Below are 25,857 nucleotides of genomic sequence, written 5' to 3' on the forward strand. Positions count from 1 at the left end.
ATTTATTTCCTAGACAACTTTTAGATTATAGTGTTAGTAGAAGATACGAGATTCAGGTTTTCCTGATGACTTTGCAACCCAAAAATAGTCAGAAGAGTCTATTGCAAATAGTCTGTGATCTTCTATAATGCTTCTCTCTCAGCAAGTGATTTGAAGGATTCTGTTGGTAAAAATGTACAAGGCATCTGGTTCTTGTTATTCCGAAAGATTATCTTTATTAAAGACAGCTTCCTGTAAGAAAAAAAAAAGAAAAAAAAGAAAAAATAATGTTGCGGGTTAATGCTGGTAGGCAGCGAAGCATACAGCTCTTCCCTCACTCCCTCTGCATTGGGATGGAGAAGAGAAAGAGAAGAATAAAGGTGAGGAAACTCATAAAGACAGCTTAATGGAGAATGCAAAAGCTGTGCTCACAAGCAAAGTAAAACAAGGAATTCATTCACTGCTTCTTATCAGCAGGCAGATGTTCAGCCATCTCTAGGAAGGCAGGGCTCCATCCCTCGTAACGGTTACTTGGGAAGACAAACGCCATAACTCTGAATGTCCCTTCCTTCCTCCTTCTTTCTCCAGCTTTTATTGCTCAATTTAACATCATATGATATGGGATATCCCTTTGGTCAGTTGGGGTCAGCTGTCCCAGCTGTGTCACCTTCCAACTTCTTGTGCACTCAGCCTACTCACTGGTGGGGTGGTGTGAGAAACAGAAAAGGCCTGAAAAAGGCCAGAAAAGCACAGCTCAGCAAAGGCTAAAACATCCCTGTGTTATTAACACTGTTTTGGTCATAAATTCAAAATACAGCACCATGTAAGCTACTGTGAAGAAGATTAGCTCTATCCTACTTGAAATCAGTACAATGGGGAAATGAATTGAGGCGTTTTAGTTTATTGTTGTGCATGAACAAATTAGGTCTTGCAAGTCTCAAAATCTGTTTTCAAAATATGTTAGCACCTTAGAAATTACTGATGAAAACATTATTTTATCCAGGTTTTTTGTGTTTTTCCTAGAGATACTAATTGGTGTTGCAAGCAGAAGGCAAGAGAAGGGATTGCCAGGACGCAGATTAGCAACAACTATAACATAATATTCTGTCTTATAATTGATCTTTCTTCCTCTGAGGACTTTCATGAATGGCATGACTATCGGGAAGCTGTCATTCTCTCTTACATTTTTTTTTTCTATGTTTCATCAGCTATGAAAATGCCTACAGTGTTGAATAATTTTAGTAAGAGAGGCTGTGAAAGATCCTAAGACCTGGTGATCAGAACAGTCTTCTGGAGAGGAATGGCTCTGGTTAACATCTCTGCCTGATTAGCTGCCATCTGTACTGAAATTCTGAATGATTTTGGAGTTAATGAAGTCACAGTTTGGAGAGAAAATATGCTAAGGAAAAAAAAAAGTCCTTTACCTTTTAAATAAATCCTTCTTTCTTACATTAGTGATTTTTAAAATGTGTATTTTACAAAATTTAACCTACATATTGTACCTGGTGAGCTTAGTGCCATGATACAGGACAAACGGAGGAAAGAAAATGTAATACAACTGTAGGTAAAACTGTTATTTTCTTTTTTTTGCTTTCTTTTTTTTTTTTCTTGACTAAGCCAGTAAATTCAAACCAAAGTTTTTGGTGACCTGTACTTTTTACTATTTCAGTGATTTCAGTTTTTAGCAACTTCTTTCTGGAGAACAACGTCTCTCCTGTGTATCTCTTTAACAGTTCCTTGTACATTGTATTCTCTTATTATTTATCAGTCCTTGGCATTTACGTTTTAATAGGTTACCAACTTCATCTTTTCATATGAAGTCTCACAAACTTTAATGACAACCAACATAAAACTTTGAATTCAATGTATTCATATTTGAAAGTGACAAATAGACACTTCTTGGTCTGCGCATCCTCTCTAACATAATAGTATGAATAACTTCTGTAAAATATTGTTAGTCTTCCAGCGGACTAAGCAGATTTTGCTCGTTAATCTATTTTCTAGTCACTCATCAGTCCACATTCAATTATGTCAATGCTCTATTACTTGAGTTACACAACTATAATAATTCAGATGTATTTATAGCTTCAGAGCACAGTTTTATCCTACAGGTAGGAGCATACTATATTTTTTTTGTCTATCACACACTCCCCTTCGCTGAGCAGCTGAATGATTTCACTTGACTAATAATAATCTATTATTATTCGTAAACTTGACCTCATCAAATAGGCTTGAAATAGGGTACATGAGTACAGGATATAGAATAGAAGCCTCTCAGAAGAGGATAAATGAAAGACCACTCAGCTTTGGACCTTGAGACTTCAAAAGACACAATTTGTCTCCTTGCCTGTCACATACTTGCTCTGCAATCTCAAGTGATCACTTTATCTTTGCCTGAGTTTCTTACTCATGCAATGTAGAATAACAGACTAGAATAATAGAATAATATTTTATTATTGTGTTCTGTAGAGTAATAGAAAATAACATATTCCTGCTCTGCATCTCGGATGAAGCAGTATGAATGCTGTAAAGACTGCTAGTGTTGTTTTCACTGTAATGATCCAAGGACTTATAGATGAAGTATAGCTCTTTTAATGAAGTGAAAATATTTTACTAGTCTGTCTGGCTGTATTTGAAAAAACAAAACAAAACAAAAGCCACAACAATACATCCATTCAGGCATAAAAGTCCTTTTTCAGATTTGAAAAAAAAAAAGTGAACTTAAAGACTAAACAAAAGTTGAGAACAATTTCTATACTTTTATTTAGATAGCTATCAATTACGTGAACTCTGTAAAGAAAAAATATATCTACATATATATAAATATATATAGTTGCCACCAATGAAATAGACTGGTGTGAAAAGGGTACTGAAGCAAAAAAAAAAAAAAAAAAATTAGCTCTCAGATGAAAGAGTTAGGTAGTTTATAACCTCCAGACATACGGAGGTTAGAATGGAAGGGAGAGAGATTATAAAGTTCAATAAAACCAGAAACTCATTTGAGTCCATTGTTTTTGTCTTCCAGCTAGTTTGAAGTTCTGCTCCAGGCTTAGCTTTGAAAGATATTTTGTTAGTTTCCCTTGAAAATTAGGAGTGAAAAATCAGAGATAGAATGACTCTTTTGAAAAAAAAGTGTCTCCTGTGGCAGCTGGGTGTGGCCTTGCACCAATTACCTGTGCAAATTCATTCCAGTGTAAAGCGGTTGCTGATTTTCACTCGTGTTTATCAGAAAAGTATACAGCACAATCTGTGAAATGTTACCTTATGGGGAAAAACACATGTAGAATTCAGTGATCTATTTCTCTGGAGGAGTGTTCTTGTTGGGAAGAGTTCCTCTTCACATTATTGAGGTGAGTATTACAAGTGTTCTTCAGCACATTGATTTTTTTTGTTTTTTCCCGAAATAATAGTTTTTAAGTATTTGTTTTGTCAAGCAGTGTTCTACATAGATGACTTCTAGATGGGAAAAGTAGGCACTTCATTACTGGCTTTCACCAGAAATTCAGTAACTGTCTTCAGACTGTCTCTGTAATAGTCCTATGTTATTATCATTTTCTCAGATGCTATGGTCAACATCCAAAAACATAACAGTTAAACTACAGCATAGAGAAAACCAGCAAACCAACATATACATCTCTGTATAACCAGCAACCATGAAAAAAATGTCAGAAAATGTACTATATAAACGCGTTTTAAATATCGTCAGATTTGCTCAGAGAATATTTCTGAAATCCACAAGTTTATCTGACTTTTCTGGCTAAGCTTGCTAGTCCTATAGAATCTATTGTGTTGACTTAATCTCTCTTGCTTTGAAGAACGAGACAGTAATAGAGATTGTATAAAGTATAGAACTATACAGATATTGCAGGAGACATTCAGAACTGTCTTGATACATGTGTGAAGCGCCGGGTCAGGATATGCATAATTTCATTTATCTGATCAATGTCTACCTTTATATTCTTATGCAGCAGTGCCAGTGTATATACAAAGGATGTTTACTGAGTGTGAAGAGCTCTCTGTCAGTATAATTACAGTGCTGGTGGAGTTTTATGGTACAGAGAAACATTCTTAAGAGAAAATTTCCTTACCTGCAAAATTTCTAATTGACCCATGTCCATCAGCAGTTTATCATGTCCGTATGTGACGCCTTATTGTGATGGTGATGTACTACTTAAGAGCAGATATCTCTTCAAAACTAGTCAAGACATATCCTTTTCATTACTGAGATATGCAAAAAAAAAGGTGAATTTTCATTATGCGAGTTGCAGGTCTTCACAGTTAATCCTGGTCTAAAACTAATTTTGAAAAGATGTCAGTTGCAGCTTGCTGTGTACTGCTTTAAAGAAAGAACCATTTGGCAAAAAATAGGATGCAATCTTTAGCTCTTATCATCACGAATGTGTCACTCAACTGACAGGTTCACATTGCATTGGCAATATGAAATGTACTGCCTAAACCGAATGCCTGATGTACACTACTTCATCTTGTAGCAGTCCACTGTAGATAGTATTATGTTAGGCACAAAAGGCTACAGATTACTATACAGTAAACACATATATGGTATATTTTTAAGAGGTTTCTCGTCATGAGTTAACATTTAAAACAACTTACAGACAATTTGTAAGGGAGGTTCTATAATTCTAACTCACTAATGGTGCAGAAATTATGATCATTTTATCCAACCATAGTAAACCAGTATAAAAAATGATATTACTATTCCATAGGTTTTTTGTGGGATTTTTTTTTTCCATAATTTCAGGTCATCCTGGTCCATCAAACTGTAGTCACCTCATAAAGTGATTTTTATTTTACTGTGTAGACTAAGAATGATACAAAAAGCCATAGAAGGACTTTTTAATATACTAAAATAATTAAAAAGTAATTGAACACAAGGTGAAACTCCAAGCACTTTAAGAAATATTTATAGTAAAAAGTTTAAAATGTATTGCAAATATTCCTTCTTGTATTTCAAGTTCTACTTTTTTAATACCAAATATAACATTATTGGGATTTGTGAATAATAAAGTACGTTTTTCAATATTCACACTTTTATTCCAATAAATGCGAGAGATGCAATCATATGCTTTAACAAACTTTCTTAAAATGTGATCCTCTCTTACATTTCAGCTGTGAGCTTCCATGAGAAACGGTTGTTTCCATTTCTTCCTGCCTGCTAAGAATGTAATCCTTCTGCTATCATCTAATTAGCAGGAATGGGACTATCCATGCTGCAGGCACAGACACTAACACAAGTTTGAGGACCACTGTGTAGACATCAATGAACACTTTATTAAATTACACAGTTTTCTAGCAGGCACGGTCTCTCAATGCCCCAATTCTTTATGCTTTAGGTGAACTGCCTCTGCTCTCTGAAGCTGTAAGGTTTCTGCCTGAGCTGAAGATATAAACTCCTGATGAGATTATGGTGAGGTTTTAGATATTTGGCACGCTTCTGTGCTTATTCTATTTCTCTAATAAGACTTAGAGTTTGCTGGCAGGTGAAAGCATTGGATAGCAAAGACTAGGAGATTTAAATTCTGCCTGTCCTGAAGAAAAAAAAAGTCTTTTTTGCAACCGTTCAGCATTATTCGTTACAATTCACTCCGTCCAGTAAAACTCTTCAGTACAGGGAGAAAGAATATTTAGTTGCCAAGTCTAGATGTTCAATGTTCTCTCAGTTTTGGCTTTTGGCAAGATCCAGACAGGAGTTTCTGGTCTTCGTTTCCAGAAAAATCATGGTCTGGCAAAGATAGACTGAAACAAATAAGAAAAAGAAAATAGAGTATTAACAAATCGCTTTAGTATATGCTCATGTCTAAATTACAGTGTTATAGTGATGCAAATGGATTTTCTTCTACGATAAATCAATGTTTTCCTCCTACTCTGTACTTCTTCAAGAGAACAAAACATTCTGGAACTTGTCTGCTGCCTCCCATCAGAATGGCCATTGTTCTCCTCCCCACCATCACTCTCTTCTCCCCTTCCCCTAGCATGCATGCTAAATGTCAGAACAGGTTGTTTTTTTTAAAATTGTGAGAGTTGTGGGTTGTGATCTTTTTTTATTTGTTTTTTTTTTTGTGTGTGTGTGGGGTTTTTTTTTTAATTAAATAAACAAAGAAGGAAAAGGCAGTATAATCTAATAATAAAAGCTATAATGATTTTTGGGTTTGTTTGTTGTATTTTTTTTTAATAGATGAAGTAGAGGGCTACCTTCTTTATAAAAGTTAAAAGTCTGGCCGATAATGGAATGTGGATATTTTAGAAGGCAGCATGGCCATGAGATAAACACAAAGGGGATAATCATTTAGGAGTACAAGGCATGAATTCAGAGTGGAGTAGGAAAGAGCTAAATTCACTCTCTGGGAATATATCACACAATTTTGACGGGATAAATGTAACTCCAAAATCTTGTGAAGGGAGACTCAGAGACTGGCACAGACCTTATTCAAATGGGAAGGACCCATGTGGCTAGGACTGTATCATTTGATGTGGAAAAGCATGCTATGGTGGCTGGCGAGCAAGAGAATTAAGTTGCTTTCAACCCACAACAGTAAATCTATAGCTACTTTTGAGATAAAATCAGATAAATGGAAAAGGATGGGGTTGACTGGAATGAATAATACATATTCCATATATAGGAGAATTGAGAGGCCACTGGTAACAGTGACACCAGAGGTGGGAAGACACAATGAGAGAAATAATAACATGAAAAAGATGGGATAGAGTTCTATGGGACAGAGCTTGAAAAGATTTGGAGAAATCCTCTGGTCACATCAGCTGCAGGCAAACCATTTCTGAAAGCAGTTTGCTCAGACTCTTCTAAACCTTCAGTCACATCTCATTTCAGCTGCAACTACCCCTGCAAATATATAGGAAGTTTTTCTTAATGCTTAACCTAAATTATCGTTGTTGCGAATAGATCAATTGCTTATACTGTCTGTGGTGCGCATTGATAATAATTTCTTAGTTTCAACAGTGTTCTGTTTCTGAAAACTAGTCTTACCACCATCTTCATCTTTTTTTTTCTTTCTGTAGACTAGGTAAACAGATGTCGTTGTTCTTTCCTCAAAAATAACACTTTTTTTCCTAAATGTTTTGTTGCTAGCTTGATTTCTGGTTATTACATGTTGGTATCGTGATGTTCAAACTTGGGCATAGCATTTGAAATGAGACTGAGTGGAGATGAAGGATTATTCTTAATCCTTTTTAAGAGAATATTCTCTTTCACGTATCTTCTTTTTTCTTTTCTTTTTTTTTAATATAAGTAATGAAGCATCTACCTTATTGAGTCTATTAGAACTATTATATTCCTGTTGCTCAATTATTTTCTCCAGACCAGTGCCTATGTAGTTGCTTCCTATGTTGTGCACCTATTAAGATCTTTCCACTTTTATTTTTTTTAAATCATCTCCTGTACAGCAGATTTTTTTTGCAATATTTTGGGAATACTTTGAATTTATTTTTTTTTTTAATTCTGAGTGTTTTTTAATGCATTCTATAACTTTAATATAAGCTCTCTAACTATTCATCTAAATCATGTAGAAAAATACTGGATACCTGCCAAGACATGTGGAAGTTAACTCAGTATATATAATTAGATGAGAAAGTCATATAGAAGAGAAAACAGAATGCAGCAAGGAATGAAATGCTATGGGGTCCTCGCAGAGTATAGAAATTATAAAGATTTAAATCTTTTGCATGTCCACAAGTCACCTACCACTTTGTCACTGCTGCATGCATAACTTCTCTCCCAAAATTTTAGGGATAAAAGTAAATTTAAATGTCAAAATAGATAATTAACATAGTAGTACACTACTCTCTATGTCTTCCTGTGAGAAAAAGTGGATTCATTATATGGAGAGAGCTAAGAATTATTGTTAGGTATCCAAGTAATCAATAAATACAGAAAAGCCTCATTAAGAAGCAATCAAAATTGTTAGACAAGAGAACTTACTAACATCTTCTGCCTTTTCTCTGGCATTCTGCTCATCCTTTTAATGTCCAGCTGTGTCTTAAGACTGAGGGTTTCAGTTTTCCTTAAGAAGAACAAGGAAGGGTTGCAGTGTCTTTACATGGGAGGAAGACTATGTTCCCCACAGCAGGGGAACTGGGAGGAGTAAGGTGTTAATGTTTTCTTCCTCGTCAGTTTATGTCCACTTGGGGTTATTTTATTCATTTTTTTGGATATCACATTTACAGAACTACCAATGGAAGGCAGACTGAATCTTTAACCTTCCACTTTGAAATCAGTATAGTTTGTTAGCTTATTTTTTAATAACAATTAGGATTTGTACTATATAAACATGCTTAAAAATAAGACATGAGATGTGCTTCTATGTGATCTCTCTGTTGCCTAAAATATTACTTAACTCTTGCAGCAGAAGTTATAAAGATCAATATTTCCTTTTGTTTCCTGTGCTTATTTTTCAGTCTTTCTCCTCATGGACTATGAAAAGAATATTAAAAACTCTCATTAGAGTGAAGAAGTTTTGATGATTGGGAAATATGATTACTATTACTCATTAAAATACATAATTCCTGAAATGTTAGTTGCTTTTTTTAGTTCAGTATCAAACTACACACACTCAATTCAAATTCCTAAGTGGATCAAGAGTTGCAGGACTTCCTAAAGAGGATTGAGTTCTAAAGTTCAAAGGTATAGCTGACTATTTTGCAAATTCATGTTATAATTTAATAACTTAAAGTGTGGTCACTGCGGTGTGTGAGTGTTCCGCTGGAGGCTATGAAATAAGCAGTTTATTGACAATTTACTAATCAACTCCTTTGTTCAAAACTAGGCAATTACATTATGAACAGCTTTAGGCAACTTAATTGAGAAATAATAGATAAAGCAAGGTATATAAATCTATAATACAAGGAAAGATGATATTAGAATCCATTAAGAATTGATCATTTGAAAGAGTTTGTTTGCTTCAAGTACTTTTAAAAACCTTTATAAAAATTGTTGTCTTCTTTTTCCCTTAAGGGATAAGTTACATCTATAAGTTACACTTATAGAGGGAAATATTTTGTTTTGTTTTGAATAAGAGTCTCTTGCAAAGGTGTCTGTTTAAAGTACTTTCTTCATCATTGCCATGGCTTAGCCCAACTGGCAACTAAATGCCAAACAGTTGCTCACTCAACCTCCCCCACCTCCAGGGAATGGGGAAGAGAATTAAAGGGGAAAACAGAAGGAGACTCATGATTTGAGATAAGAAAAAAAAAAAAAGTATATACATGTATAATGATAATATTATATGCAAACAAGTGATGCACAATATAGTTGCTCACCATCCTATGACCAATACCTGTTCTGTCCCCACTAATAATCCCGAAACAGATAAGTCCCGACACCACAATCCTGAGCAAGAGGCCCGAGAAAAGAACAAGAGAGAGAGAGCACTCCGAGAGTGAGAGTCCCGCAAGAGCACTCAACCCTCATGTATATTCTGGGCCTGACATTGCATGATATGGAATACTTCATTGGCCAATTCAGCCCTCAATCCTAGGTTCAAATCCTAAGGGGAGTTGTGGACCCTCTGTCCTGACCATGCTCCCCCCCAGCCTGTTGTGCTCCTGCACACTGGCAAGAACACAGCAAGCTGAATGGTCCTTGATGTCTCAGCACCAACTGTAAACATCAGTGCTCTATCAACATTCTTCTCATAACAAGTCCCAGACTAAATCCAAAACACGGAGCTCTTCTAGCTGCTAAAAAGAAGAACTAACTCTGTCCCAGCCAAAACCAGGACAATCATACTGTGCTCTAGAGCATCAGAACTTTCTTCCTGTTTTTGATAAAGAATTGGCAAAGAAGCAAAACTGCTAAATTAGCCGAGCTGGAGGCTTTCTGAGGTTCATTGAAAATGCAGCTTTTCTACCCTTAGCTTCTTTCCTACTTCCATTCTTACCAGCTTGTTAAATAGTTCCTATTATTTCAAAACTTAGCCAGAGTTTCGAATTTCTTTTATGACATCATAAGCTGGGAGTAAGAGTTCTAATGAAGTAGAGAGACACCTTATCAAGTTAACCTACTTCAAGGACAAAAACCAAAATAGTAGCAATTGTGTCTCATAGCCACTTTGAAAGAGGGTCTGCAGCCTGTGATGGTAGCTCTATACGATGACTGCAAGAGAATCAAAGATTTGGAGAAATGAGACAGAAAGTAAGAAAGTTTTCTCACTGTGGGTATATATAAGAAAAGCTCTATTGGTGTCACCTCCGCAGAGCAAGAGCAAAACAAGAACACAATATGTTCCAGTGTCTTCCATTGTAATGGAATTAAAGATTGTTCTCCTCATAAAATTCCAGTGTAACTTATCCTAATTCATCATGAAGCATCTTCAGTTCCAAAAATCATCTTTCTTTTTGTACAAACATAGCAAAAAAAGGACTGAAAGACAGGAGTAATGATGTGAATAGATAATGGCTCCCAACTGAAACAGAAATGGAGAAAACAGAAATGGAGAAAACAGAAATGGCCATGTATAAATGTCTTTCTTTAAGCAAGTTTTTTTAAATATTACAGGATCAAAATTCATTTCGAGTTTGACCAAGGTTAAATACAGAATAAAAATTGTAAATTGCAGCTATCTTAAGTAAAAGTTTTTGCTGCTCAAATTTGCTCTTCACAAGATAGACAGAAGTTTAATAAAATTTCTTGATTAAAAAAAAAGCCAAAACATAGACAAGCTTTTGATCCATATTACAGTTTTTACTTTAAATTTAATTCTGCTGACTTCCAAAAGCAGCTATAAATTAATTTCGAAAGACAGACAAAAAGAGGAAATAATTTACTAAAGAAATAAAATCTCAACTGTAAAGATCAAACTGCTGGAGCAACCAGTAAATGGAAATCTGATTGAGAAGTGCATCAGTTAAAGATATTCATGGTTTTTCTTATGTGTCCATTAAATCTCATGAGTTTCAAAAGGTATGAAGTATGTTTTAGCATTATTGGGGGGGAGGGGTTGCATGACTGAGCAAGCAAAATTATATTTTACAAATTTTGTAAAAATTACATTTGAAATTGCATGAGACTGTTGGAGTTGAATTAAAACATTTTCTTCTAAGTTCTGAGAGAAAGTGAAAATGCCTAATTGTTTTAAAATTGTTAGTTGAAAGCTAATGATGAAATGATTAATAGCTTCAGTGATGATTGATTCAACTTCTCCACACTAGAGATTCTTCCAAGAAAATTAATTTAAAATAATTCCAAAAGAAAAACCTATATAAACAAGAGCAGAGTTGGGCACAATGCTCCTCTGCAGTAAGTTTAATGTAGTTTAGAAGGATATTACACAGAAATATGGAACCTTGCACATATTGATAGTTTTAGAAAGCTTTAATTTTATTTTTATAATAATTTTCTTCCTTTGTTTCTTTCTATTGTGGGAAAAAGTTGAGAAGTGATCTTCTGGAAGAAGAGACAGATTTGAGGACAAAGACTGGTGAAATAGTTTCATTTTAAACTATTTAAAGCTTTTTAAAATTGTTTCAGTTCTTTAAAAAAAATACTTACTTGAAGTCAGAGAAACTACTAAAATTCTACTGAATTCTTAAAACCCCCTTCTAAGATAAGATTTTCACAAAAATTTAGATAGTTTTCCAATTAGTTTTCCAGAGAATTAAAAAAAAAAAACCCAACAGCAAACAAACAGATGATAAATTTATCTTCCTCCATTGACTGGTTCCAGCTCTGATAGGGTAGCAACAGAACTCAAATACACAATGTATTATAGAACTAGGACTTCTATCTATTTTCTGTAGTTATATATTAAAAGGTTTCCTTCACCTAATTCTCTTCAAATATTTTCTTAATTCCACACCTTTTATTTAATTGGTTTTAGTTCAGTCTGTTTTTCTTATTTTCTAGCTTCCTTTAAGGGTAAATGTTATTGCTTGAGTGTAGATTACTATCAAACTCATTACATTTAAAGCAGGAAGCTGAACTACAATAAGAGTCTCAAAGGAGGGAAAAGACCTTACTGGTACATACATCCATTAAGCAGCCATGTTTGCCAAGTCCATGTGCATTAGCTACTCTTGTAACTTTAACAAATTTCATCTGAGCTTTCATTCTGCTGACCTAATTTAACAAGAAGGAAATTCAATAACAACCCCTAATATTGAAGCGCTATTTCTCAAGAGGAATTTAACAACACTTCTACATCAAGTAATAATGTGTGAATAATGGAATATATATACCGAGTGTGACAAGAAAGAAAAGAAAAAAACCAAACCAAAACAACACCCACACCAAAAAAAAAAAAAAAGAAAATATATCTCCTTCTCAAACAAAAATCCCAATAGCTTTCCAATTTTAGGGAAACTAATAATACCCTAAAGAGTTATTTCAAGTTTGAAATTCCTATAGTCTTTGAGAAGAAACATTTCTAACTATATGAGAGTAAATCGTGATCCTCCTCTCTCACTCAGTATACCTTTGTTTCAAAAGAACATAAATATGAGTTGTGATAAATAATTTCCAAGAGGAGGACCACAGCTCCACTTTGCACATGCTGATGTAATTCAGCATATGTTATTACGGGTTTATATTAGAACAGATTGTCTGGGTAGTATTCAAAGTTCACAAATCAAGTAAATGTCAAACTTTTAGAAGAAAGGAAGAGGAGGTAAATGAAGCGATACATAACGATATTTATTTAGACAAATAGAAATGCATGCCTGTGAGTTACTGTGATCAGTCTTGGGGCTAAAGTCCTTGAAAGCAGTGGCTTTGAGAAGTTCTTTAGTCTTCCAAATGTTGAAGAAGAGTGGAAAACATTATTCTCAGAGAATTAACTTTGAAGGCAAAAACTAAATCCTAAGCTGAATTTGTTCAGTTATTAACACACACACACACACACGCATGTACACACGCAGAGTCTTTTAACTGTAAGAAATCACTACATTTCATAGGTTTTCTACTCTAAAGCCCTGATATTTGTTGTGAACCTTTTTTATCAACACAAGTTTATGGGAAATATCTTAAGTAACACATCAAAATCAAACTGAAACGCAGAAAGAATTTTTGAAAATTTTACATACCTCCACTTTGAAAAATAAAAATGCTTAAAAGGTAATCATGAGATATAATATAATATTACTGAAATCAGAGGACACATGGGTGGGATTGCAGTCTGTAATGTTACTTATCTATCAAAATAAGAAAAAAAGAGAAAAACAACCCAAGTTTTTTATTACTTGAGTTTTGTGCCACGTGTGGAAGAATATACACGGAACTGTGACCACTATCCATGCATTTTATTTCCTTTGGGAATGCTAAAAAAAAAATGAAAAAGTGACGCTGATTAAAATTTGCAGAAACTGTACCCTATTAAGAAGACAAATCATAGATTGCCATGATTTACTGAAGGAAAATGTTTACTAAATTATCTCACTAGTAAAAAGTGTTACTCTTTAAATGCTATGATGGAAGTCAAATGAAGAGATCCTGGCTAAATTTATCTTGCTGAAATAGCATCTTATGGTTCTGTCAGAAGAAGGAAAAACTAAAAGAAAATAAAGTAAGCAAAGAAAAAGTTGTGGAGACCAAATGAAGATGAGTTAGAAGAGGCTTGCCTCCTCTCTGCAATATCACTTGCCATGATGAGATTAATTTCAGTACTGTCCAAAATTAAAGTTATTCAGGATACTTTTAAAACATGCCCTCAATTTTCCTGCAGTTTAAAGCTAAGTTTGAATCACTTCATATTGCGAGATCATCTCAGGAACCTTTTCTATTAAAAGTTTGCTTCTTGTCATGTTGTATTTCTTCTGATGCATATGATGTTCTCTTTTACCATTAAAACACTCTGGAGAATTAGTATTTTACCATTTCCTCATTTCTAAAACTACTTTGTGTTGGCTTTTCAGTCCTCTTGATAATAAGATTAATAAAACACTGGAATTCTTGTAAATCAAATCAGATGGAAAACATTTGAAACGAAGCAGTATTTAATGTGTAAGTTTCAGCAATCTTAATCCCTATTCTATATCAAGAACACTCTAGAAGTTTCTAAATGGAAAGATTTGAGAAATAGTTGATCATCTCAGGGCACTCTTACTGTCTTAGGAAGTGTTTTGACATCAGCTACCTAATATATTCACAATGTTCTAACATCTGGATAACCTTCATGTTCCTAACCAGGTTGCTTTCACGTCATAATGTTTGTATCTGCAGGTACAGTAGCAGGGATGTTGAACACTACAGAGTAAATGCATTTCAATTTACATTGTCACTTCTCTGTTTACTTTCAGGATTTGGTTACTATGTACAGTTCAGAGATGAGCTGCTGGAAACTGTTTGGCTGCATTAGCAACTAGAGACATAAAAAGCAAGTCAAGAAGAACAAAACTGTAGGCTCCATAGCTGACCAACTTGAAGAGCATCAGCAGTGGAGAACTATGACTATACAGCAAGTTCTATTGCTTCTGCTGCTCTGGATGTGGCTGCTGCATCCTGGCCATACAGAATTGCTGTTCAGAAGGACTCCTGATCTCAGACCCAAAAACTCTGGGGGACGTTCATCAGGGAACGATGGAAAAGCAATTCACCGCCAGAAGCGAGGCTGGATGTGGAATCAGTTTTTCCTTTTAGAGGAATACACGGGATCTGATTATCAATATGTAGGCAAGGTACGTTTTTCATTAAGCTTTCTGTAAAATTGTTAAGTTTACTTATCTTTCTATAGAGCCGTAGTTTCTATGTTTTATTCTAATGTGTAAGAGACAGATTTCCAGGCAATATATAAATTGTTTGTTCTGCTAGAATCACTAAATTTATATTGCTAGTTAAAGTTATTAAAAAATATTTGAATGAAACTAGTGAAGACACCTTTGACAAATTTGTTTTCTTTTGCACGTCATTCCTATGAGAAGCCCACTCAGTACCTGTTCTGTATCAAAACATGGTATCTTATAACTCACTATAAAATTCTTTTTCAACTCTTTCTCTTGGAATATTTGTTTCATATAAGATAATGCATTCTTTTTCTGTGCTTATGTTTGAAAAAATGCAACCTATTTTGAAGAAACAATATTCTTCTCCTTAACTTACCAGTGCAAGTTGGGGACTGAACTGTTGGGGAGCAGCACAAGGGAAAGGGACATGGGGGTCCTGGTGGACAGCAGGATGACCATGAGCTAGCAATGTGCCCTTGTGGCCAAGAAGACCAATGGCATCCTGGGGAGTATTAGGAGTGTGGTTAGTAGGTCGAGAGAGGTTCTCCTCCCCCTCTACTCTGCCCTGGTGAGGCCGCATCTGGAATATTGTGTTCAGTTCTGGGCCCCTCAGTTCAAGAAAGACAAGGAACTGCTTGAGAGAGTCCAGCGCAGGGCCACAAAGATGATTAAGGGAGTGGAGCATCTCCCTTATGAGGAAAGGCTGAGGGAGCTGGGTCTCTTGAGCTTGGAGAAGAGGAGACTGAGGGGGGACCTCATTAATGTTTATAAATATGTAAAGGGTGACTGTCATAAGGATGGAGCCAAGCTCTTCTCAGTGGCATCCAATGTTAGGACAAGGGGAAATGGATATAGCTGGAACATAGGAGGTTCCGCTTAAACGTGCGGAAGAACTTCTTCCCAGTAAGGGTAACAGAACACTGGAACAGGCTGCCCAGAGAGGTTGTGGAGTCTCCTTCTCTGGAGATGTTCAAAACCCGCCTGGACGCATTCTTGTGTGATCTAATCTAGGCGGTCCTGCTCAGGCAGGGGATTGGACTAGATGATCCTTTGAGGTCCCTTCCAATCCCTATCATTCTGTGATTCTGTGATTCTGTGAACTTTCCCTGAATTCAGTAAACTCCAATGAGTAAAATTTATTAACAACCATGTGATAGAAATGAGGTGGTTAGGAAGTGAACTACAATAGAAGTCAGCAGAACTGCACATATGACTGCACAGTGTACTAGATGAATACATAAAGGACACTGGAAGTGTCCATTAAATTATTTCAGTTGATGCCTATGTTTTGTCATGTGCTTTATTGAAAAATGTATAACGTATAATGCCATGATAATATTCAAACAGGTACAAGGAATTAATTCAAAATGGTAATTTGCTTGAAGTGGAAGTTAGTGTCAGCTGTAATGGGTACCTTTTAGCACGAATGGTTGGTGATAAACACAGGACTTTCATTTTCTATAATCCAGATTTTATTTTTTTACATTATTTTGAACTTGTAAAATACTTCAGAGAAATACTGACTTGTTGCAAATCACGGAATCACAGAGTAGGTGAGGTTGTAAGGCACCTCTGTAGATCATCTAGTCCAACCCCTGCCTGCTCAAAGCAAGGTCGACTATCACTTGCTCAGGACTATTCCAGTCATATTTTGAATATCTCCAAAGGCGGAGATTCAATAATCTCTCCGGGTGTTGAGGAAGTGTGTAATGCACCTCACTCAAAAGAGAGAAGCAGCAATATGTTTTACTGAGGTATAATAATAATTTGACAAAGTTCAATAAATTCATGGAATTTAACAAAGTTTAACAGTGGTTTACAAAAGTTCAATAAGTCTAATGACAATGTTCACCTTATTAATTACTGCATGGAAGAAACATAGAAAGAAAAATTGAATTAGAATTGAGTTAGAATGATTCACAGAGAGATCAGAGACACAAAAGGGTAAGGAAGACTCTCCTGTTGAGTCACAAGGTTCAGAGTGGACCCCTTTGCTTTCTAAACTCCTTATGGAGCCTAGATGCGGCTAGGTCCAATCTTAGTCTCAGTCTTGGACAGCAGTTTATGTTTAATGGAATTATCTATACAAAATTTATAATAATATTTAGTATCTACGTGAATTAGTAATGTTTCATTAGTATTAATTCAGTATGCTATCAGTCAACCACTGAGGATCTGCCAGGAGCGAGGGATTTCTCTGCCTTGGGTAAGGAAGGGTCTCTCAGTCTCAAGTAAGGAATCTCAAACCTTGAGAGGTGTCCTTGCTCTGGGGGAGAGTCACCTGGCATGCAGTCCAGTTGCAATTCAGGGAGAGCTCAGTTGGGCTCATACTGATCTTGATACTTATAGAGTGAAGTAGTTGGCTGCTAGTCAGTAGTATAGACAAGACAGATGTCTTTGCTTACCCCTAGTATCTTGTTCTGTACTTAGGTTATCTTGCATTTTTGGGCTTTGAAACCACAATTCGAAATACTTTTCAAAGCATCTTCACTCCCTTGTATGTGAGCCAGGAGCTTTTCAGCTCTCAGGTTCACCACTGGCTATGAGGCTTGTTGCTCTTTAGTCAGCCTGAACCAAAGTATGGCTAGGCATCTAGTGTATTCGTCACACTGTGCAAACTGTTCAAGTGTTTGACCACCTGCTTAGTAAAAAGTTTGTTCCTACATTTAAAAGGAATTTCCTGCATTTCAGTTTGTGCCTGTTGCCTCTTGTCTTGTGACGGGGCCGCACTGAAAAGAGACTGGGTCTGTCTCTCTCACTCCTTCCCATCAGGTATTTATGTAAGTTAATAAAGTCCCTGCTGAAACTTCTTTTCTCCAGCCCGAACAGACCCAGCTCTCTCAGCCTCTCCTCCTGTGAAAAATGTCCCAGTCCCTTAATCATCTTAGTGGCCTTTTGCTGGACTTTCTCCACGAGCTCCATATCTCTCTTCTACTGGAGAGCCCAGAACTGGACATAGCATTCCAGATGTGTCTCACCAAGGCAGAGCAGAGAGGAAGGATCTTCTCTCTTGATCTCCTGGTGATGCTTTTCCTAATGGAGCCCTGCATGCTGTTGACCTTTTTTGCTGCAAAGGTACATTGCTGGCTCATGGTCAGCTGGCTGTCCACAAGGACCCCAAGGTCCTTCTCTGCAAAACTGATTTCCAGCCAGTTGGTCCCCAGCATGTACAAGTTCATAGGATTATTATATTATGTTTCTTAAAAGGATTGAGAATGTTGGGGAGGGAGGGTTTGAGAAAGGAAATGCTTAGTAAAATTTATGAAATTTACATACTATGTAAAAATTTTAGAGTACAAACTTACGAAAGAGTAAACTGCCTTTTTCCCCCCCACTTTTTATTTGTTGCTTTGAGTCTGTAATTTCAGCAGTAACATTTGCATGATACAGGAATTTCTAAAACATATTGAGATCCTTGTAAATAGTCTCTATATTTATTTTATACATTTGTCACCGAAAATCCAGACAGAAACTCTTTAACACACTTTGCAGTGTTAGAGAGCAGGCATTACTTTATTGTGGCGCCAGGTGTACAGGGGATATCTCCTCCTGGCATGCACACCTGGCCCCTGGACAGAAACTTAGTTATGCACTACGATCATGCATATTCATAACATGTTTACATATTCATTGTTACTCAAACAATTGGTTAATTTTCTCTCGATTTACATGTAAATTACGTAGCGTGCTCAGTTCTCTTCCTCCACCTTTTTCTTTTGGGTCTGGGTTATGTTTAGGGTAGGTGGTCGGTGAGTTGGTGGTCACGATCTCCCCCTGCCGGAATTACCTTTCCCCCAAGTCACTGCTGCGCGTGTTCACAGTTCAGAAAAACACGATAACAAAGTTTATACTTCTCTGGGATGTTCCCTTCAAGGGCAGACAGTTCTTTGACAAAGAGTCTCCCTTCTAATCACTCCAGGCAGCTTCAAGGATGTTCATCTTGTTGTGTTCCTTAGGTATGTGCAAACCACCTACTAAATCCCTCATGAAATCCTTACAAAAGTTTTAACCCCTTCATTGTTTGATAACACACTTACCAAAAGTAAAATCATGCCTCCCAAGTGTCCCAAAGTATCTAGGCCTGTTCCTAAGTCCAAGCCAGGCTGATAACTTATGAAAATTAACCTTGCCCACAAAATAAGAAGTACCACTGTATCAAAACACTGTGCTATTGTATTTGGAAGTGTATTGCTCCCAGAAGTCCCGGGAAATAAATAGCTTTGCAGGGCACTCTGAATTTCGAATTATTTAAGCTCTCTCAGAAACCTGCTGATTATTTTTTATTTCATTATTTTTGAATATTTATGATCCCAAATCATAAAGTGTGCGTGGTGTTACTTAATTTTTTTCTAGTCATGATGAGTGAAGATTCTTTAGAGGGGAAAGAGTTAACACTTTGATAGGTTAAGTCATCTGCATTAGAAAAAGAGAGAGAGATGCTGATAAACACAGAACCGGTTTGGCTGAGAGAAAATAAGTGTTTGCAAATGGGAAGTAATAAGTAAGATAAGAAAAATTGCAAATAAATAGTTTAGAACTGAGAAGAAACTTGAGGAGCAGTTATGACTGCACTTCCATCTTTTTTTTGCTCTGGTTAGAGAAAAATCTTGCTAATTTGAGCAAACAAAATATTGGTTGCCCTATCCAATTTTCTGACAAGTTTGGGAAAAAGTGAATAAAACACATATAAATGAAGAGTATCATAACATTGTATTAGCACAGGGAGAGTTTATACAAAGGAAGCAAAAGCAAACAGATCATATGTGGAACTAAAAATTGATAGTTATTCTAATGAATGTTTTAACAGTCTGATAGTCCAAATTCTCAAATTATTAGAGAAAAAAAATATTAAAATCATAGTATATAAACTTTGTAGTAGATATCTCTTTTCCCTGGTGTTGCACTCGCCTTTCCAAAGGCCATCTGGGTTGTAGAGTCAAAATGTTTCTGGATGTTTCCTTTTATCTGATTTTATCCAAAGCCAAAATGATTTGAATAGGTGAGTGACATAAAATGTCACTTTCCTGTTAAATTCTCTGCAACATGCTTGAAGATGGTGTTTGGAAATTACGTGAGATAGTCTGAGCTCAAGTTAGAACTCAATGATTTGTGGTCAATGACTAGAAGAGAATGATTCTCATGGAGAGGCTTCAGTCAAAAATAAGCATTAAGTGTGATTTTTAAAATTGAGAATGATAGTTAGATGTCAAACATGCCAGCGAAAGCATCGGCAGAAATTCCAAAATGGAAGCTACCAGATTCATACGGATTTCTGATTTACATCTGCTTGCTTTCTGAACTCATGATTGATATATATAATCATAGAATCATAGAATGGTTAGGGTTGGAAGGGACCTCAAAGATCATCTAGTTCCAACCCCCCTGCCATGGGCAGGGAAACCCTCCACTACACCAGGTTGCCCAAAGCCTCATCTAACCTGGCCTTGAACACTGCCAGGGATGGGGCATCCACAACTTCTCTGGGCAACCTGTTCCACTGCCTCACCACCCTCAGAGTAAAGAATTTCTTCGTTATCTCTAATCTAAATCTGCCCTCTTTCAGTTTAAAGCCATTGCCCCTTGTCCTATCACTACACACCCTTGTCAAAAGTCCCTCTCCAGCTTTCCTGTAGGCCCCCTTTAAGTACTGGAAGGCTGCAATAAGATCACCCCGGAGCCTTCTCTTCTCCAGGCTGAACAGCCCCAACTCTCTCAGCCTGTCTTCATAGCAGAGGTGCTCCAGCCCTCAGATCATCTTCATGGCCCTCCTCTGGACCCTCTCCAGCAGCTCCATGTCCTTCTTGCGTTGGGGACTCCAGAGCTGAACACAGTATTCCAGGTGGAGTCTCACGAGAGCAGAGTAGAGGGGCAGAATCACCTCCCTCGACCTGCTGGCCACGCTCCTTTTGATGCCGCCCAGGATACAGTCGGCTTTCTGGGCTGCCAGTGCACGTTGCCGACTCATGTCGAGCTTCCCGTACATCAGCACTCCCAAGTCCTTTTCCTCAGGGCTGCTTTCAATCCATTCTCCACCCAGCCTGTACTTGTGCTTGTTTTTTTTGCTTGTTTCTTATCTTAAAATATTTTTTCTTTTTTCTTATCCTGCATCCATACATCTGACAAGGGAGCTTGAAAACTGTTGAATATCGTATTACTTTTGAAACCAGTGTCTACAATTCACTATGGAATTTATGCATTTCTTTATTCATTGTTTAAGTCAGTTTGAGAAGGTTCTACTAGAATAATATGAAGGAAAAGAGGTTCCATGAATGAATAGATTATGTAATCTGGTAATAGCTGAAGAATTACTTGTTTAAGTCAAGCATACTTGTGAAATGGTGGCAAAGTACATATTGACTGATTATGGACATTCACTGGTTTCTTCAGGTCAGTATTTATTATAAGGAAAGAGGATGGTCATTCTTTCCTTTTTGTAATAGACAGCATCCTGATCGTAGAAATCAAACCATAGTGAATTTTGCATATGCAGAACCTCAAACAATAATTACAGTGACAGTTTTAGTAAAGGTTGAAGCAGTGTGGGAAAACAGACCTATATATATTACACAATTTATCTTTGAGCTATCTTTGCAAAAATATGCTAGAAGACAGTAGTTCAGAGAAAGATGTTTTTTCCCAATTTCAGAGAAAGAATGCAGAGATGTTCAAAAAGAAGCTTAAACCTCATATCTGAAAAGGCATTTTATTCATATTTGGGGTTAGAGTTATGTTTAATACTTACTTTATGTCTTTTTCTGTGTGGAAAGTCTATGTATACTTTGTTATCCTTTCTTAATATACTGAAAGTTGATCCATAAATTTTACTTCTTTTTGTTAGTATATAATTTCAAGGCCTATTTATTATTTTTCAAATAAAGTGTTGCAATTACAAAGTATTACACATTTTTAAATTTGTTCTGAAAAACATGAACTTACTTTGAGTATATCCAGAAAAAAACATCTTTCTTTTAAATCTAAAAATTGTACTGTAATAGTTGTCACCTAAAGGAAGCACTACTGTGTACCAATGGTGTCTTAATTCATAGTAATTCATAAAATAAATTTACAAATAAATTCTTCAGCAACATTAAAGTTATTATTCCTTATTATTTTGTCAGATTCTGCAATTTGTTTCATTCTCGTAGATATTTTTCCACTTTGCTTTCTGAGATTGATAGTGATCTTTTCCAGCAATTTTCATCACAGTAGTTTTATTGCATAAAGGATCAACTGACATGAATTTTTCAGTACTTTGAGAGACTGAAGTTCTTAGTTACACTACAGTGTCTTTTAGTATCTCAAAAGATAATTTATCATATATTTGCACACAAATTTATATCTAATTTTGCATGTGCCATATTAGAACTGTTACCAGAAAGGATTATCCTGGCAGTATTCGTAATTATACGTCTGTATGTGCACCCATTACCTTTGACGGTGTAAAGAGCAGAGCATGTCAACCTCACTTAGTTCCTTTCAGTTTGAGAATCCCAACACAGGATTCTGAAGAAAGGACTTGGAGTATTAGCAATGCACACATACATGACACAGGTTCAAGAACAACAGTTACTAGGTCATAGCTTATCTTTTCCTTTCAGTAACTACCTATGTCTATTGACACTGTGGATGATATACCACAGAACAGATACCTGAAGGCGGGTCCCACATCCTTAACTCAATAAAACCTGAAAGACAGCTATCCCGAAAGTGACATTGCTTTTAGACAACTCGGCAAGAGCAGTGTGTAACAAAAGTGTGAATAGAGCACAGGACAGCTTACCACCCAGTCATAAAGATGCAAAGTAGGGAAGTCTCAGATGTTGCCTGTACTTCAGTTAAATGTGTATGTATTGGAATTAAATATGCTGTTTTAAGTTAGTATTGCTAGTATTCCCTCCTATTGCTTAGTATTGTTAGTATTGCTTCATATAGTCTATAATCCAATGAGAAGTATTTTACATAGGATTTGACATCAGATGTAAAAAAGATGAATTTTCCTGAAAGTCCATGCTCTGTTAATGTAAAAGAATAAATATTAGCTAAGACCAGATGTGCATAGAGTTGTCACTGTTGGAGTTTTTAGGAGAGATTAAATAAAATAATTTCCTGAAAGAAATGAAAGCCAGAAACCATCCTGGGCAGGAATTTTGAATGGATTTTTCTTTCTGATGCAGCAGCTACCAAAAGTACTGGTTTTGGAAAGGGTAATACAAAAGAGCATGCTGTCTGGGTTTCAAATGTTTCGTCATCAAGTGGGACAAAAAAAAAAGATCCATAGAAATAGATTCCATTGAAATGTTGTTGTTGAAGTGGTAAGATAAGACTTACCAAACCCTTTTAAGAACTTCTGCATTTTGATTCCTGAAGAGTGATTCTACCATAGCTCTTTCTTTTGTAAAGACCTTTGGTGCCTTTAGAGATTAAAGAGTAGGTTTTTGAATAGAAAGTGCTCATATGCAGGCATAATATTTGGTGTGAAGGTCTGACAAACATAAAATGCCTTCCCTTTCAGATGAAGGGAATCAACTCCATGACACTGAAATACTGTAGAGGATCAATTTTCAGCTAGAGCAGATTATTGTGACAGAGATCAGTAAAGAAGAATGTAAAGAGAGATATTCTGCAAACTGAATAAAGGAATTGTGATCTGCTATGTCTAAGACTAAGCTGCCAAGTGGAAAGAGGACAGCTTGTCCTTCAACAGATTCCACTTGGGATTTTTTTGGTGTAACTCTACTGGATGCAAAAATCAAGTTGTTGACAGCTGTGTATCTTCAAAAATTGAAGATACTGCAGTGTGGTGGAATTGACACTTGAGGGACAACAACATTTAGAAAATGATCTCTTCCTCAACAAGACTAAATGCATAGACTGTGATTTAAGGTACCTGTTATTTAAGGCACCAATTTATGGTAAAGATACAAAAGCTTGCTTTTGGGAGTATGTATGTGAGCTCCTAGATATTTCAGCACAGGTTAAGAGTGTCAAAGTGAAATATGTTTCAATTTCTTTCTTTTTTTTTTTTTGAAAGGTCGGCTCTTTTCTACCTCTTCTTGTAGTCCAAAACACGGGAGCTAAAATGGCTTCTCAAAACACATGGTACAACTGTTTTTTTTTCATAACATCAGAGGCATCCAAAGCTTCCTGTAAGATTGTTCTAGAGGCTGATTGAGTGCTGACATGAAATTCTTTCTCAAACTCTATTATATTCCAGCTTAGTAAGAGTTTATGACTATAACTAGTTAGATTCTTGATTCATTAAAGAGCAGTAGAAGGTACTAGTGGCAAAGAGCTGACCTGACTGAATAGTTCAAGTTTTCATTCCCGTAAAGAATGAATTATTTTTCAGCTACTGCATTGGATGTGTCCCTACAATACACTGGGTGTTTCTGGATGGCACAAGACGGAACAGACAGTTATTAAGGAATGCAAAGGCATTGTAATATCCACCAGTCTTTTACTGAAGACCGAAGAAGCCACAGTTATCGTGTGCCTGAATCCAAAGTGAGATATATTTGTTCAAAGACTGTGGATTCCCAGCTCTGGACAGATGTCTGTGCATATGAGCTTCTTAGATGTGTTTTCTGGTAACAAGGGAAGAGGGGTTGGGTCATTTGGGTAGGGCATTTCAAGGACATACTCAACCCAACTGCTTAAGGAGATGCTTCCCAGTGTCTATATTATCTGATGGTAATTTTTGTCAAATATGCCAGGCACTGTAAATGAAATACCTCCGTGAGCATTCCCAGTTGCCTCTTTAGACTGGCAAGTCTTAGAAAGTTCAAGGAAGAACAGAGACCTACAGTGAAACTCCAGTGCTTCACAGTGAGATAGTACTGGAATGGCTTACTGTCCTTTTAGACTTTTTTTTAGGGGTGCAGGCTGCATCCAACAGATCTAAGGGTAGATATTCCAAGGCAGTTTTGCCCTTCTCAGGGAGTTCAGTGTCAGTATTTGTTCTGTTAAGGAGAAATGTTGGACGTGTTGAATACTTCTCTGCTTAAAATCTGTCCTTAAAGGCCAAACAGACAGACTGCTTTGGGATTGTTTTTTTTCTCTAAAATGGTAAAGTCAATAGGACTGCTCATCCAACCAGAACCACTTAGCACTGCAAGAGACATGTTTCTAAAAACCAGTGGGGCCTCATCAGATGCTGGTAGCTCAAACTGTCAAGTGAGGTATTAGAGGAGATGCAATACACATTGGAAAAGAAGGAAGGAAGAAAGAAAGTAAAGAAGGAAGTAAGGAGGAAGGGAGAGAGGGAGGAAGGGAGGATGGATATAGGCAAGGAGAGCCAAACAAAACCAAAAAACCTAAAAAGATTAAAAAGTAGTCTAACGAAGAGTGATGTCATTCACATTCTAGCTTAGCAGAGATCTGGTTTCACAGAACTATAAAGCAGCGTGTCCTATGTTTTATTACTGTATGAGCTGGACACAAGAGAAAGAGCTGAGAGCATGCCAATTACTATATGGGTGCTGCTAGGGAAAAAATTTTCTAACAGTGCTAATCTAGTTGTAATCAAATGGATATGTCTTCTTTACCAATGGATATGGTAAAAATAGGTGAAGCACCATGGTTCCAGGTTTGTATCTGCATCATTTCTTTACTGGCAATGAATTCTGTGCCAGTTCCAGGCTCACATCGTGTATCCATGCAGAGCTAATTGCTAGAGGACCTTGAGGTGGTTCCTTGGCAAACAAAGTGAGCCATGGTCCCAAGAAGACAGAAATCACTCTCTCAGACTACAAGACTCCACATATGGAAGCAAGGCAAACCACAAAAAAATAATTTTAAGTCACTAAATTGCTTAGACAAACACATGTAAATGTGCTTGTAGATGATAGCTCGAGGTTTAAAGCTTAGTCCACTACTTTTTTCGCTTCTGTGGGTACAGTTTTATACATAGTTCACATAATTTTAGAAGTCATGGTAACTGGAAGTGTTACAGTGAATGAAATAATATAGTGAATGAATATTCTCCTCTAAAAGTTACATTTGCTCAACTTTCAAGCAATTACTAATTTGACAGTCTGTTCTTATTTCTCCTTGGCCTTTGTAGGACCATAAGTATTATATAGTTTAACAGTATTAATGGTCTTGAACTGAAACACAAAGCATGGAAGCTTCAATAGATCCTGAAAAATATGAGATGATTTTAATCATTATTCTTTTTTTCCCCTTAAGGAAAAC

At 36.4% G+C, this 25,857-nt stretch overlaps 1 protein-coding gene across 4 annotated transcripts in view; it reads left to right on the forward strand.

The window, feature by feature from the left end:
• Positions 1-14,388: 14,388 nt before the first annotated feature.
• Positions 14,389-25,857, forward strand: part of CDH10 (cadherin 10) — a 74,778-nt gene continuing 63,309 nt past the window's right edge. For 3 of the 4 annotated variants that reach the window (XM_086609017.1, XM_086609015.1, XM_086609016.1), the window contains exon 1: positions 14,389-14,619. In XM_086609017.1, coding sequence (XP_086465143.1) covers positions 14,389-14,619 — 231 coding nt within the window. The remainder of the gene's footprint in view (positions 14,620-25,857) is intronic. The other variant, XM_086609019.1, reaches the window with a different exon arrangement.

This window comes from Tauraco erythrolophus, chromosome 3, assembly GCF_009769465.1.
Source record: "Tauraco erythrolophus isolate bTauEry1 chromosome 3, bTauEry1.pri, whole genome shotgun sequence".
Classification (NCBI taxonomy): Eukaryota; Metazoa; Chordata; class Aves; order Musophagiformes; family Musophagidae; genus Tauraco; species Tauraco erythrolophus.